The 14,263-nt window shown below is 36.5% G+C and overlaps 2 protein-coding genes across 2 annotated transcripts; both read left to right on the top strand.

The window, feature by feature from the left end:
- The first annotated feature begins 5,058 nt into the window (after positions 1-5,058).
- LOC135939873 (lazarillo protein-like) lies at positions 5,059-6,588 on the top strand. Its single transcript, XM_065484473.1, has 6 exons — positions 5,059-5,078; positions 5,536-5,655; positions 5,717-5,847; positions 5,902-5,990; positions 6,237-6,329; positions 6,388-6,588. The coding sequence occupies exons 2-6, from the start codon at positions 5,545-5,547 to the stop codon at positions 6,522-6,524; spliced, it is 561 nt and encodes a 186-aa protein (XP_065340545.1). The 5' UTR covers positions 5,059-5,078; positions 5,536-5,544; the 3' UTR covers positions 6,525-6,588.
- Positions 6,589-7,211: 623 nt separating this feature from the next.
- On the top strand, positions 7,212-8,366 carry LOC135941062 (apolipoprotein D-like). Its single transcript, XM_065486288.1, has 6 exons — positions 7,212-7,237; positions 7,444-7,562; positions 7,678-7,742; positions 7,793-7,881; positions 8,064-8,153; positions 8,212-8,366. The coding sequence occupies exons 2-6, from the start codon at positions 7,452-7,454 to the stop codon at positions 8,346-8,348; spliced, it is 492 nt and encodes a 163-aa protein (XP_065342360.1). The 5' UTR covers positions 7,212-7,237; positions 7,444-7,451; the 3' UTR covers positions 8,349-8,366.
- Positions 8,367-14,263: the final 5,897 nt, after the last annotated feature.

Genomic DNA, 14,263 nt, shown 5'->3' with positions numbered 1-14,263 from the left:
AAATGTATTTCAAAATGCGCATTATTTTTATTTAGTATCCAGCGGCAGTACTCAATTAATAGATACTGAAAATGTGGTATTTTTAAATAAAATATACAATATTCATTAATTAAATTGTAGTATATTTGATGCAATCTAAAAATACAGTATAGCAGATTGTGCCTTTACATAAAAGAAGACGCGCTGTTAAAAATTCCAGGGTCGCTTCACTAAAGTACACAAAGAAACTTGATTGCAATCAATAAAAATATTAGTAAAAATGAAATGACTAATCAATTAAATGAGTGAAATTTCAGCTCAGATGGGCCAGTTCAACATTTTATAGGTAAAAAGATTTGATCAACTGAATATTTGCAGGAAATTTAGGCATTTGTTGATTCTTCCCTGATGGTTGATGAATAAACAGTCAGTTATTTAGATTATTAAATTAAGGACTTTACATATTTGATAAAAGAAACGCATGATTCAATTTGCTGAAAAAGTCCCACATGAGCCACTTCCAATAAGTGCACGAAGTGCTTTCTTTGGTGCTATTTATCCGATCTTCGTAGAGCATCTTCAGATCTGGACAGAATATTATCTGCTGCATAATGCTTGAAACTTCGTCAAAGGAACTCAGTAGCTTCTTGTTATTATCATCGTAGTGAGATTCTCTCAGAGCGGGAATTGAATCGACGTCCTTCATTACGTTTAGCCACGAGGATTTCCTAATCCCGTCTTTTTGCTCGTACGTCTTTATAAGTTCGTCTATAAACTTTTCGTACCTCTTCCTATCACGCAAATCTACTTGCGGTACAGTTTCACACCAATCAAGATACGAAGCGACGAAGCACGGTAGCAAATACTGGACCACTTGCCAATCTCTCAGCACTTCATCCTTCTTTTCTTCAAAATTTTCTATTTTTAAATGGGTGTCAATGCAGTTCATTACTATTTCTCTTATCCGAGCCTGCAAAGAGAGAGAATAATATTGATAGTTGAAAATTTAACAGAACTTGGTAATCAACATTGGATTTAGTTTTTTTTTTTAATTTCAATCACAATTAATTACCTCAAATTTCTTGCCGGATTGTTCAAAAATTGTATTTTGTTTTGATTTCTCTTGAGTAAAGTCAAGCTTCCAAATCGACTGTAATACGCCTTGAAGGCTGTAAGTGACATCCTTAGAATTTTCTACAACCTGCGAGAGATAATCAATGTCCAATTTTCCTTTTGGAGTTAATCCTTCGATGCCGAAATGCTTCGGCGACGACATTTTGAACTCATTGACAATCCAACTAGCGACCTCCATAAGCGCATCTTGATAATCATTAAAAGCATTGATCGCAAGAATATCGCCTAAAATTCCTGGTCTATCTTCATTTTCGGTGTGTGTCAGCTTCCACAGTTCTGAAAAAAAAAATATTTCAGTTATTTAACCTATAATTAACACAGAAAGCATACGTTCTGAGTTCTTCGCTTTACAAATAATCTTCAAAAAGGCACGATCCTTTTTTAAAACGTCTAGGTTCAAGTTTTTAATGGCTTCTGAGCTGAATTTCTCGTTCAGGTATTTTTTAATTTCATGGCGACGAGAGAGATTTTTTAGATTCTCATCGTGTGTCGTAATTTGCACTTTGACAAGTTGCTCAGAATTCGAGTTTCCAAAGAGTTTCAGGTCGTCTTGGTGAGGCCCCCTCCAGAAATCCGGGTTGAACAAGAAGTTCCTATTTTTAAGTGGCATGATTTCTTTCTTCAATTGGAAAAGCTGGACATCGGATTTCCAATTTTGCCAGCATTCCATTTTTAAGTGATCCGTGTGATCTCGACCATTACCATCAACCCAAAACGCGATAAAAGGCACAAGTTCTTTCAACATAATATCGAAATTCTTCAAGTTGTCAACAAATATTTCAGTTTCAGTCTTTACTTGGAGTTGAAGATGGTCAAAAAGATATCCAATATTGTGATGAGTTGTCTTTAAGAGCTCGTGCAAGCTCAATAAATGCGGCTTGAATTTCTCGGGAACTGGCAAATTGTAAAATGCAGACATGCAATTTTCAAATGTCCAAACATGGTGCATTAAACAAGTCAGCCACTGGAATAGCAAGGCAGGCTGGAACGGCAGTTGGACCAAAATGGTTGACTCCACGGGAACATCAAATAGGACGTCATTTTCAACATCAAAGTCGAAAGGAATATGCTAGAAAAAAGCGAACCAATTAAAAAAAGCGTTTGTAAAAATATTATTTCACGTACCTGCAGAATATTTGAAATATGTGGCTTGCCTAGAATTGTTGAGCCCTCCGATCGGATTATTTGCTCCTCAAACTTTTTCCACTGTAGAAATCCGCGTGCCTTGCTGCTGAGTAAAAAATTAGTTGCGTATCCCCAGGCCTCTCTGTTGTTATCTCTAATCGCTGCTATATTCATCCCATGGTGCCTGCGTTGGACATCAATTATTTAAATTATTTCGTGTCATCCTTAGTAAAATTTATAACCTACTCGATTGGGATAAAGAAAGGGAATGCGCTGCTCTCCGAGGGCTGAAGTTTGAGATCCTCTGAGTAAAATGTCTTTTAAAACTGTAGATTTTGCTAAATTCAAATATTTCTCACCTTCTTTACCGAAAATTCCAGTGGGAAACGAGGTTTTCGATGCCATATTGTCGCAGCTCTGCTCTGAATTGCTCAGTGTGGGGTTATGGAGATGGAATATTGAATGCAAATGGTGCAATTTAAAAAATTTAAATAATTTTATCATTTCACCTATACATTTTTGTCGGGGATATTTTAAATATGACAAATATTCAACTGTCTTCACAAGCACGGAAAATGAGTAGAATTTACAGAGTTGGAACATTTAAAGGAACGCCGGGGTCTAATAAATTATTCTTAAAGACTAACATTTAGTCCTAAATTGAAAGTCGTTCAATGTTATATTTTTTTGCAAATTTATATTGCACAAATTTCAGCGATAAATTAAGTTAATATTACAGCTTCTGCTAAATTAAGAGCAGAAATTTTAAAAAATTATAAAATCTCTTTGATTAACATTGTTTGCAGAATTCCTTAAACTGTTTTATTTATTTTCTCGCAAAAAGAAGTACACACAGATCCAAATTTGAAAATCATAAACGTATTCAAACCCCAGCCAAATTAAATCAAATAAGCCGTCTGTATATGTATTTTTAGTGCTGTGAGAGGCGATGAGACGCGTGTGTTCAAAGGCTGAAAATGGTTTTGAATGACATTAAAATTACCTTTAATGACGGCTAATTATACGGCCTGTGTGTGTGCGTAGCGCGAAACTTAATGCTCGACCATTAAAAGCAGGCACTCAGCCGCTTTTTTGCGCCTCGCAGCATTGTTTGTCCAATATTAATGCACAAAAGAAGCGTATATAATGTGTAATTATTGGCAAATGCGTGCTTACATAATGACTCAATAAGAGCAGCCAACCGAAGAAAGAGAAGCAAAGAGAGAAAGAAAAAGGATTGATGTGTCAACTTTGGTGGTCTCGGGGAAAAAAGGCAGGCGAGTGCGCGATATAAATTATTTCAATTATTTCGCTGCGCATACAGCCGACGACGACGACGAGCCGCGCAGCGACTCGCTTATTCTTAATTGGCCGCTTGCTACGTGCAGCAAATTAAAATAATTGTCGTAGCCCCAATAAATTTTCAACGCACTGCATATTTTAATAAACTCGCAGGCCGAGACCTTATTAAGAGCTGAGTGTGCAATTGCACGAGCTTGATACGTACGATTTATATTTATTTGTGTGTTTTTCCGTCGCCGAGTGCGTGCGTGCAGGATATGCAAATTCGGATTTTCAAGTAGCTATCCTGCATTCCTTAATTATCTTGTTAATGCCTTGTTTTCTGCTTTAATTACGGCTTTTCCCGCACTCTCGAGAAGGCCTCGCACCATTTAGCACCGCGCGCACAAAAGGTTCAACGCGTTAATTTGAAAGGAGCGGAATTTCCAGGAAGGAGCAAGAAAATTTAGATTTACGACCGCTTTAACTGCTGTTCAATTAGCTTTTATTTCTTATCGGTGCAATTGTGTGCTTAGCTTAAAGACGTGTTTACGAGCTACCGCGATTTTACGATATCAAAATTTTTTAAAGAGGGAAAATTATGAAACAGTTTATAAATTCTAAAAGAGATACGATCAAAATTAATTATATGGATTTAACCGGAGTTATTTATTCAATTTTAATTAATTTTTAATTAAGATTATCGTAAAAATTTCAATTAATTGTAATCCCTTTGTTTCGTATTTTAAAGCCGGATCATTGCTTCATTGCTTTCCTAAGAAGGCATCTAGACTATCTAGAGGCAAAGGCAGGAAATGGTAAGGTGAGTCAGGTGCCACGGCAGGCGGCAGGAAAACCATTCATAATTGGCGCGAGAGCCAAACCTCGACGAGTCGTGATGAAATTCCATCCCAGAGCGGATGCATCCTTTTCCCGCAAGGCGAAATTCCTTTAATAAATCAACTAGACTTGCAATTTTGACGTATAATGACTATAAGTATAGCCTGAATGGTCTTGTAAAAACTCTATAAGTTGACAAAATCTTCCTGGAGAGGAATTAATTAATTTAAGAAACTTGAAGAATAAAAATTTCCTGCAGCTCAAGAATAGACCGAAAGATCAAAAGGAATTCAGATCTGTTTACTTGTTCTACTCGTTATCAATAAGCACAGGTGCACGTAGTCCAGGCAACGTGCCACCCAAATTCAGCTAACACGTGACTGATAATCAATCTGTACAGAGGTCTACGTTTGATTACGCTCATTACATTCAGGTTACGCAACAAAATCCGCGTAGTTTGCTTCTCTAGGATTGGCTAAGGGAACATTTTAGAATATGCTATCAGATTTTAATGATACAAATAGACAAAGGACGATTTTAGACCAAAATTGAGTCATCATTACATAACATTTAGCGTTGTTTATCACTAAAAAATATTTATCTCTGTTTGTTTGATTCGCGTGCGTTTGTTATCGAAATAATTCATTGATATAAAAGCAAGCCCCTTTGCTTGGCTTGACACTGTGCATCTTGACCACAACTGAAAAGCATCAGAAGAGGTAAATATTTTTTGGAGGGTTGACTGTTTTCAAACTAGCCTAAGATTTAATTTTGAAGGGATTCTGACCACATTTATTTTGTTTTTAAATTAATTTTCTCACTGCAACAGAACCAAATTTTATTCGTAGTAACTTTCCTTTCTCTCTTGGCTCTTTACAAAAGAGCTTTCCAGTTCTAAATCAATAGGTCTCTCTGAATAATTTTGAATTTAATTACGATTTAATCTTTTTGAGTAAATCGTGTACATTAATTTTTTAAAGGATGTCCAGAGAAAAATGTCTGATTATTGCTCAGCGGGGTCCAGATTCGTGCGACGCGCAGATATGGCGTCCGGTGGAGTTTTGATTTTAAATCATTATAAATTTTATGGGGAAAGATTTTGTACATTTAATTTTTAAGGATTCTCAGAGCAAAAATTAAAATTCTATTTCAAAAATATTTTTCTCTCAAATCAAGAAACAAAAGATGATCTCCCTGGCCGTGTTCTCTCTCGTCCTGGTTGGAGCGAGTACTCAAATCATCCAGCCTGGTCCCTGCCCCCCTCTGACCGTCCAACAGAACTTCGACCTTCCTGCTGTAAGAAAATTCAACCCATTTAATCTGGAAATCTTGTAAAAATGGATAATTTTTGCTTTAGTATCTGGACAGATGGTATCAACAGAAGAAGTACTTCAACTACTTTGAGGAAAATGGCATCTGCAACACTGCCACCTACACCCTCAACCCCAACGAAACTGTTGCCGTCAGGAACTATCTTTTCAACACTGTGTATGCCATACATATTTTCGTTTTTTTTTTCTTGATTTCAAATTCTTGTTATAGGACCCAAGAGCCTGACACCATTTTGGGATATGCCACGGTCGGCAGCGACTCTGGAGAAGCCAAGTTGCTCGTCAGCTTCCCATCTGTCGGTTAGTACATTTTAAGCGTTTTATAATTTTACTAAAAACTATCATTATGGAAATTAATAATAAATAATAGTTTTACTGCATTATAAATAGGCTAGTTCTGCAATTTTTTTTTAATTTCGATGGTTTCGACGGTTGCAACAGAGCCAAATAATTTTTTGAAACACATTTTTATTTTTCCTCTTATCCCTGGTTAAAATTGGTAATTTGAAAGAATCCTCTCTAAATATAATTAAATTTCTTCCTCAGGAAACTACGATTCGCCCTACTGGGTTTTGGAAACTGACTATACAAGGTTCTCCGTTGTCTGGTCTTGTTCTGAATTCGCCACTGAAAATCTTCGTAAGCTGTCTTAAATTTTAATGTTTGAATCAAATTTTAATTTAAATGTCATGTTTAGAGTTCGCTTGGGTTCTCACCCGCGAAAGGTTCCCTGATGACGCGACCCTGGCTGAGATTGAACGCGTGATTGCCGACAACCAACTTGCGGATCGGTGGGAGATAACCCCCAATGACAACTGCCCAGAAGATCCTTAAACATGTGATATTTTTCCTGCGAATGTCTTAACTGTAAATCATTAAAATTTTGCAAAAAACAGAACACTGAATGTTTAATTCATTTCCAACTTTATTGAATTTAAATATTATCAGATCTCTTTTTGGAGAGTGAAATAAATATTTTGATAATTTGCAAGCTCAGATTTTTTAGCCAATTTAATCGAATTTTAAACGGTTGAAGATGGTTTTAGTTCAGGCTAAATTAAAATTGAAACTTAGAAAAAATTCGTCAGTATCAGATCTGTTTATTTGTTCCACTCGTTATCTATTAGCACAGGTGCACGTAGTCCAGGCAACGCGCCACCTGTTATATCTCACCACCCAAATTTAGCATATCATCGTGACTGATAATCAATCTGTACAGACGAGGTATTAAATCGATTACGCACATAACATAGGCTATACGCAACAAAATCCTCGTAGTTTGCTTCTCTAGGTTTGGCTAAGGGAACATTATAATATATGCTATCAAATTTTAATGACATAAATAGACAAAGGACTTTTTAGGCCAAAATTGAGTCATCATTACATCACTTTATTTAGCGGTGTTTATCACGGAGATTAATCTTAAAAAAAGCTTCATCACTGTTTTTTTATTTGCGTGCGTTTGTTATCATTGATATAAAAGCAAGCCTGTTTGCTTGGCTTGACACTGTGCATCTTGACCACAACTGAAAAGCATCAGCAGAGAGGTAAATATAATTTGGAAGGTTGACTATTTTCACACGGTTTAAGTTTTAAATTTGAAGGGATTCTGACTATTTTTTTTATTTAATTAATTTTCACCGCACCAGAATCAAACTTTATATGTTTGTAAAGGGTGCTCAGAGCTAAAATTAAAATTCTATTTCCAAAAGATTACCCTTTAAATCTTCAAATTATTATTTTTTTCAAAAAGAAACTAAGATGATCTCCCTGGCCGTGTTTTCTCTCGTCCTGGTTGGAGTGAGTGCTCAAATCGTCCAACCCGGCCCCTGCCCCCCTCTGACCGTCCAACAGAACTTCGACCTTCCTGCTGTAAGAAATTAATCTGGAAATCTTGTAAATATGGATAATTTGGCTTTAGTGTCTGGACAGATGGTATCAACAGAAAAAGTACCACAACTTCTTCGAAGGATATGGCATCTGAAACTCTGCCACCTACACCCTCAGCCCCAACGAAACTGTTGCCGTCAGGAATTATCTGTTCAATACTCTGTAAGTCATATACAACATTGTTTTTTTTTTATTTCGAATGGATATTTTAGGTCCCAAGCGCCTGAAACCATATTGGGATATGCCACGGTCGACAGCGACTCTGGTGAAGCCAAGTTGCTCGTCAGCTTCCCCTCTGTTGGTTAGTATATTTTATTGCAACTAAAAATAATTGTCATCAGAGGAATTCCTGAATCCCTAATAAATAAACAACACATTCAAATAATTTTGTAAAAAAAAAATTACTTTTCCCTGTATCCCTGGTTAAAATTGGTTGTTCCAGAGAATATATACTCTCTAAATTTCATTGAATTTCTTCCTCAGACTACGTCTCGCCCTACTGGGTTTTGGAAACTGACTATACGAGGTACTCCGTTGTCTGGTCTTGTACTGAATTCGGCACTGAAAATCTTCGTAAGCTGTCTTAAAATTTAATGTTTGAATCAAATCCTAATTTAAATATCATGTTCAGAGTACGCTTGGGTTATCACCCGTGAAAGGTTCCCTGATGACGTGACTCTGGCTGAGATTGAACGCGTTATTGCTGCCAACCAGCTTGCAGATGAGTGGGAGATAACCCCTAATGACAACTGCCCTGAAGATCCTTAAATTTGTGATATTTTTTCTGTGAATGTCTTATTTGTAAATCATTAAAATATTTCAATTTCAACCTAATTGTTTTTAAATATTATCAGATCTCTTTTAGATGAGTCAAAGGTTCATTAAAATATTTTCCACCGAAGTTTTAACCAATTTTAAACGGGTTAAGATGGGTTTTAGTTCAGGCTTGATTAAAATAGAAATTAAGAAAAAAATTTGACAGTCTTAAAGTGGAATGATACAGGGCAACAATTGAAAATTATTTGAATTGTTGGATGCAATTAATAATTTATCGATAAACAATTTCTTCAAGAATCTGCAATAACAAAAAGGACCTTCCTACAACAGAAATTCAAATTTTGCCAATTTTCTCCAAGATGTACAGAGCTTGAACATATTTTCTTGGCATATTCCGATTCCTCTCGTCGAGATCTGTCCAACGGTGTTTGCCACTTTGGGGAAACTCTTGGTTTTGAAATTAAATCGGATTTCAAGTAAGGAGACAGCCATTACCATTTGAAAAGCACGCTAACTTTCCAGCCAATTCTCTCAAAAAATGACAGTGCTTCTTAGGTCAATTTAGGCTTTAACTGAATCCTAAGAGACGAGTTTATGCATTGACAACAAGCATTTTCCAGGCTTTTCCAGTATCATCCCTCTTAAAAAAAAATATTTATAGAAAATTAAAAAAAGTCGCAAAAATCGTCATGGTTTCGGAAAAACCTGCGCATTGCTCATCAAACACGAGTTTTAATTGTTGAATTGATTTTCCCTTTTCTTGAAACAAGGAAATTCGCGTTTGGTTGTTGAGCTATTCGCAACATTTCTGATTTTACCGCTCCCACGACGATGCAATTCCTGCTGGATGAATTTCATGCGAAATTTAAAACAGCAAGCACCGAATTAGAGGTAAAAATAGCTCGTGCTCATTGAAACGTGCCTGCAATGTGGTGCTGGCTTTTGATGCGTGTGTGGTGCAATCGCGGCAGTCACCTTGCGAAGGCCTTGACCACTAAATTGGTTCGTTCAACCTGTGCAGCGCGCGCGGTGCAAAATTTGGCAGCCGCATAATTCTCAGCACCGTGCTGGGAGAAAGAGAAAGAAACGCGTCCGCCCGCTTGTTTAGTATGTGCCGCGAGTGCGACACTCCCGCAATCCTCGCAAGGACGCGGCCGGACGACCGAACACGTTGCGTATTTTCCCACCGCAGACGCAGCTCTCATGCTGTAACGTGCCCCGAATCCGATTCACGCTTTTATTCATTTCGTGTGCAGGGTGAAAGGCTGATTTTGCTTGTAGATTTGTCATGCACATGTGTTTTTTAATTCTTTTGACACTTTGTAATAAAATTACTAAATTTTATTACATTTTTTATATTTTTTAAGAGTCATATTGTTAAATAGCTAGCTATTTTTGTGTGCATGTATAAAAATCATTTTAAATATTTTGGATGTTTTTATTTCATTCATTTAATATTTTATCATTGAAAGTCTTTTCAAAAACTGTTTAAAATTTTTAATAAATATTTCAAGTCATTTAATGAAGTTATAACATTTTGATAATCAAAAGTGAATGAGCTTTAGAAAGTTACTGTTAAATTAATAGCTTATTAACTAGATTCATTTAAAGAGGAATGATACTGGAAAAGCCTGGAAAATGCTTGTTGCCAATGCATAAACTCGTCCCTTAGGATTCAGTTAAAGCCAAAATTGACCTAAGAAGCATTGTAATTTTTGAAAAAATTGGCTGGCAAGTTACCGTGCTTTTCAAATGGTACTGGTTGTCTCCTTACTTGAAATCCGATTTAATTTCAAAACCAAGAGTTTCCCTAGTAAGTGGCATACACCGTTGGACAGATCTCGACGAGAGGAATCGGAATAGGCCAAGAAAATATGTTTGAGCACTGTAAATTTTGGAGAAAATTGGCAAAATTTGAATTTTAACTCTAGGAAGGTCCTTTTTTATTATTGCAAATTGTTGAACAAATTGTTTATCGGTCAATTGTTTAAGGCATCCAACAATTTAAATAATTTTCAATTGTTGCCCAGTATCATTCCACTTTAATTTGGAGCAATAATTCATATTTTAACCTATGCACATTGACTTTTCCCTGTTTTCAGGATAAGACCCAATTACAGTTAATTAAAAACCTGAAAATCTATGCCAACAGGGCGTCAACAATTTTTATTAAAAGTGACAACATAGTTTTGGCCTATAACAGGTTGTGAAATTGTATTAATTCCTTTTAACATCTCATCCAGGACGAGCAATGGAATTATTTTAAGAGTCACGAGCCATTATAAAAGTGGAGCAGATTCAATTCCAGAAGATAAAAGAGCTGTATCAATTTTGTCAGAAACAAAAAAATATACAGCTGGGCGAGTTCCGCCTTGAGTGACAGTCGCTGAAAAATGAAGCGGGCGCGCCATTGAAAATTAAATTAGTCGCCGACACCGGTGCGTCGCTTTTGAAATAAACATGTCGTCAAACTATTTTCGCCTTTTATCTGATCGGGACTACCAATGAGCAATTAAGACTCTCGGAACCGAAGGAGAGATAGAGAGAAAGAAATTCGATACACACGCGAGAGTCTGCGAGCGCAGAGAACGTAATGAAACGAGACAAAACAACACGTTTATGGCGGCCAGCGGGAAGCCTTGCTGCTCCGTTTTCGGCGTAATTGATTGTCCTCCCTGACGTTTGTTTGTTGAAAATGACACCGCTGAATTGATCATTGCTGTGAGTTTGCATTTCGCTGCTTTTGCATCCTGTGAATGAATAAATCGGTTCCTGGCAAAGATCGCTATCGCAGGCATGAATTCTGTTGCAATTAAGTCTGATCCTTTAATTTATTATTTATGCCAAAATAAAAAAACTTATATTTCTTTGGATCTGTTTTAACTATGTATTGTGCAAATTGCAAATTTGCGGGTTGATAAAAAATAATTTCATACTACCACATGCAAAAACAGGCACACCTTTATAGTTAATATTTTTTTAAAAATATTTAACGCATTTTTTCATTCCTTAAAAAATATAATTTTATTTGAAATTAAAGGATTTTAAAATAAAATAATTTTATTACAAAAAATATAATTTTGATCTCCAATTTATTCAGAAATAGAATTTCCTTATTAATTAACCAACATGTATAGCAAATTTATTATTATGAAGATTTGACCAGTCATGTTTACTTTTTAAATTAAGTAAATGTAATGGTTCAAAGGATTTTGTTGCTTATAAAATTTAGAAATGAATAGACCGTCGTTATTAAATGTACAGATTGTTTGAGGTAAGCTGCTGGGATACAAGTAATACATGTGTACCATTTTCGGAGATATAAACTGATTTTATGCAATTAACACGATTTCTAGAATTATTATCATATATTTTAATCTGGATGTGTTACTTTTAAGTTTGCATCTAACTCCATTTCCCTCCTTTTAATGCAGCAATTTACAGAGATGAAAATTTATTTAGATGAATAACGTAAATTTGTTTATTCTCAAATGGTGGGCAAAAACTTTAGAGACTACTTAAAGGAGCTGAATATTTTTAGAGTGAATTCAGTGTCAGATATAATTTTTTTGATAATTTTAAAATAAAAATCAAGATGTTAAGAATCAATTTTAAATTTTGATCTGGAATTCTGATCTATACTGCCACTATACAGGATCAATAATGATTTAAAAATTGATAACAATTTTCAAGTTCCCACTAGATATTTGATTTTTAAATGAAAAGATGAGTAAATAATAAAAATTGTTCCTAAAATCACTTCTTAATTTTATTAATTAATTATTGATGAGTTGTGAGTATAAACTAAACATAAATTGGAAATAATATTCATTAGCTGTAATATGGAAATCAATTATTATCCAAGTCACTTAGACTCATTAATTTTTCAGCATTTATTAAGGTTGGGCTTTTGACGTACGGCAATACTTTAAAACAATTTAAAGCCATTTCAAACCGTTTTGCGATTATCATAAAATATTCCAGGGGTTTAATTTCCGTAACATAATAATAGATTGTGAAAAATAATTCTGTATTCAAAGTTGAATGATTTTCCTGGACAATTTTTATTATTTTTTTTACAAAAATCAATCGCAATTAGGAATTTCTGGCTCAAAATGTTTCCCAATCAGCATTTTTAGACCTTGAAGGGGCGTTCCTAGCTCAGGAAAATTTAAAGTGTAGTTCAAAAGGTAAAATCTGTGCCTTTCATGCTCATTTATAGTAAATCAGCCCCAATGAACATCGAGGCAGAGACATGAACTGTTGCAAAAGTCGGAAAATTTGGTCAGTCGGCTGCAGTGGTGCGCGCGGAGATGGACGTGTGGTTGCAGCGCAGCAGGTCCGGCTCGAGCGGCGTTGTCGAGTGCTGCAATAAGTGTATCGCTATTTCGCGATAGAGGCCAGGGTTCGATGCCCGTGCGGTCACGAGCGGCCTCTCTGCTCGACGCTCGACTCGTGCTGCCTGCTCGTTGCCGCCGCCGCCGCCGCCGCCGCCGCGGTCTAGGCCAATTTGCTGTTAATAAACTAGTAAATTGTGGCTGGCCGAGAGATGCGAGTGAGTGTGTGGGACCAATGAGCTGCTGCTCGTCACAAACGTCGACGCAGCCAGAGCCTGTTTGACTGCCTCTCTCGCTCACTGCACGGATAGAGAGAAAGAGAGAGAGAGAAAGATGTGCCCCGGGGAAGGGCGCGGCCGCTGAACCGCCCACACCGCGCGCATACTTTGCTCTCTGATTATCCGCCCCGGGCGCTTTTCTCTTTGCTGCTCTTCGGACGGACGGACGGACGAACAAAAAGCCGCTGCTGTTGCTGCCGCGGTGAACGGGTTCCGCTGCTTTTTGCTCGTGCCGCGCGCCTCTTTTTTCGTCTAAGTCTAGGACAAGCAACGATCGAGCAACGCCGACGCCTTCTTTTATTTTTCGCTCTTCGCCGGGCACGAATTCACATATTATATTGCTGCTCTCGGACGCTGATTAATTGAGCATTTATAATTTGTTCCTCGGCTCTCTGTGCATAACCTTACACCTCCGCCGCCTGCACGCGCGCAGCAGCCATCCCAACGGCTCCGAGACCAGACGGAATTGAACATTTAATTATAAATATCGGTCTCAGGCTTTAAACATCAGCCAGGATGCATTTTTGTCATTGAACAAAAAATCTTTAACATAATACGGAGCAAAAAAATATTTACCGATTCCAACTCAAATGAAATGAGGAAAATTGGGAATTATCAGTGCTCTGTGTCAACTTTCACACATATCTAAATGTAAAATAAATGCCTGATTTTTAAAGTGGTTTGTTAAAATGATATTGAACTAGAAATGTTGATCAAAACCAATTAAATCGATTAATTTTTAATATAAAATAAATTTAAACGTCAAATTGTGGACAAGATTCTACGTTTTTGATTTGAAATCTGAAATTTTCTCTCAAGCTGCAGTCAATGGTTTCGCACAGGAACAATTAATGTAATAACAAAGTTTTTCGGCCAACAAGTTTTTTTCCAGGGAGATTAATTAGAAGATTTTCTAAAAACTAATTAATTAAAGAAGTCTGGAATAATTCAGTAAATGTTCCTATATATGCTAGCTAAGTTTTCATCCAAAATGAACAGGGTTTGCAAAAATGCACCGCTGATTTTTTGCGCAAAAAACCGGCTGGAAAAACCCACCAGTCTTGGGCTTTTCCGCATTTTTTCCGAATTTAACCCGAAAATAGTCAATTTTTGCTTGAAAAGAGTTTGAAATTTCAGAAAATTATGCAGAGAGCTACAATTTTGAGTCTCTTGGTGGAACCAGTGGCTCTAATACTGATTTTGGTGATTTTGAAAAATCCCTATTTTTGGTCATCCATCGTGAGAATTTCTTTATTTTCCTTAAGAATACATGTGTTTCGGAAAAATGCGC

This window comes from Cloeon dipterum, chromosome 3, assembly GCF_949628265.1.
Source record: "Cloeon dipterum chromosome 3, ieCloDipt1.1, whole genome shotgun sequence".
In the NCBI taxonomy this organism is placed as follows: domain Eukaryota; kingdom Metazoa; phylum Arthropoda; class Insecta; order Ephemeroptera; family Baetidae; genus Cloeon; species Cloeon dipterum.
The sequence above is the reverse complement of the archived record's forward strand: the minus strand, read 5'-3'. Positions and strand labels throughout refer to the sequence as shown.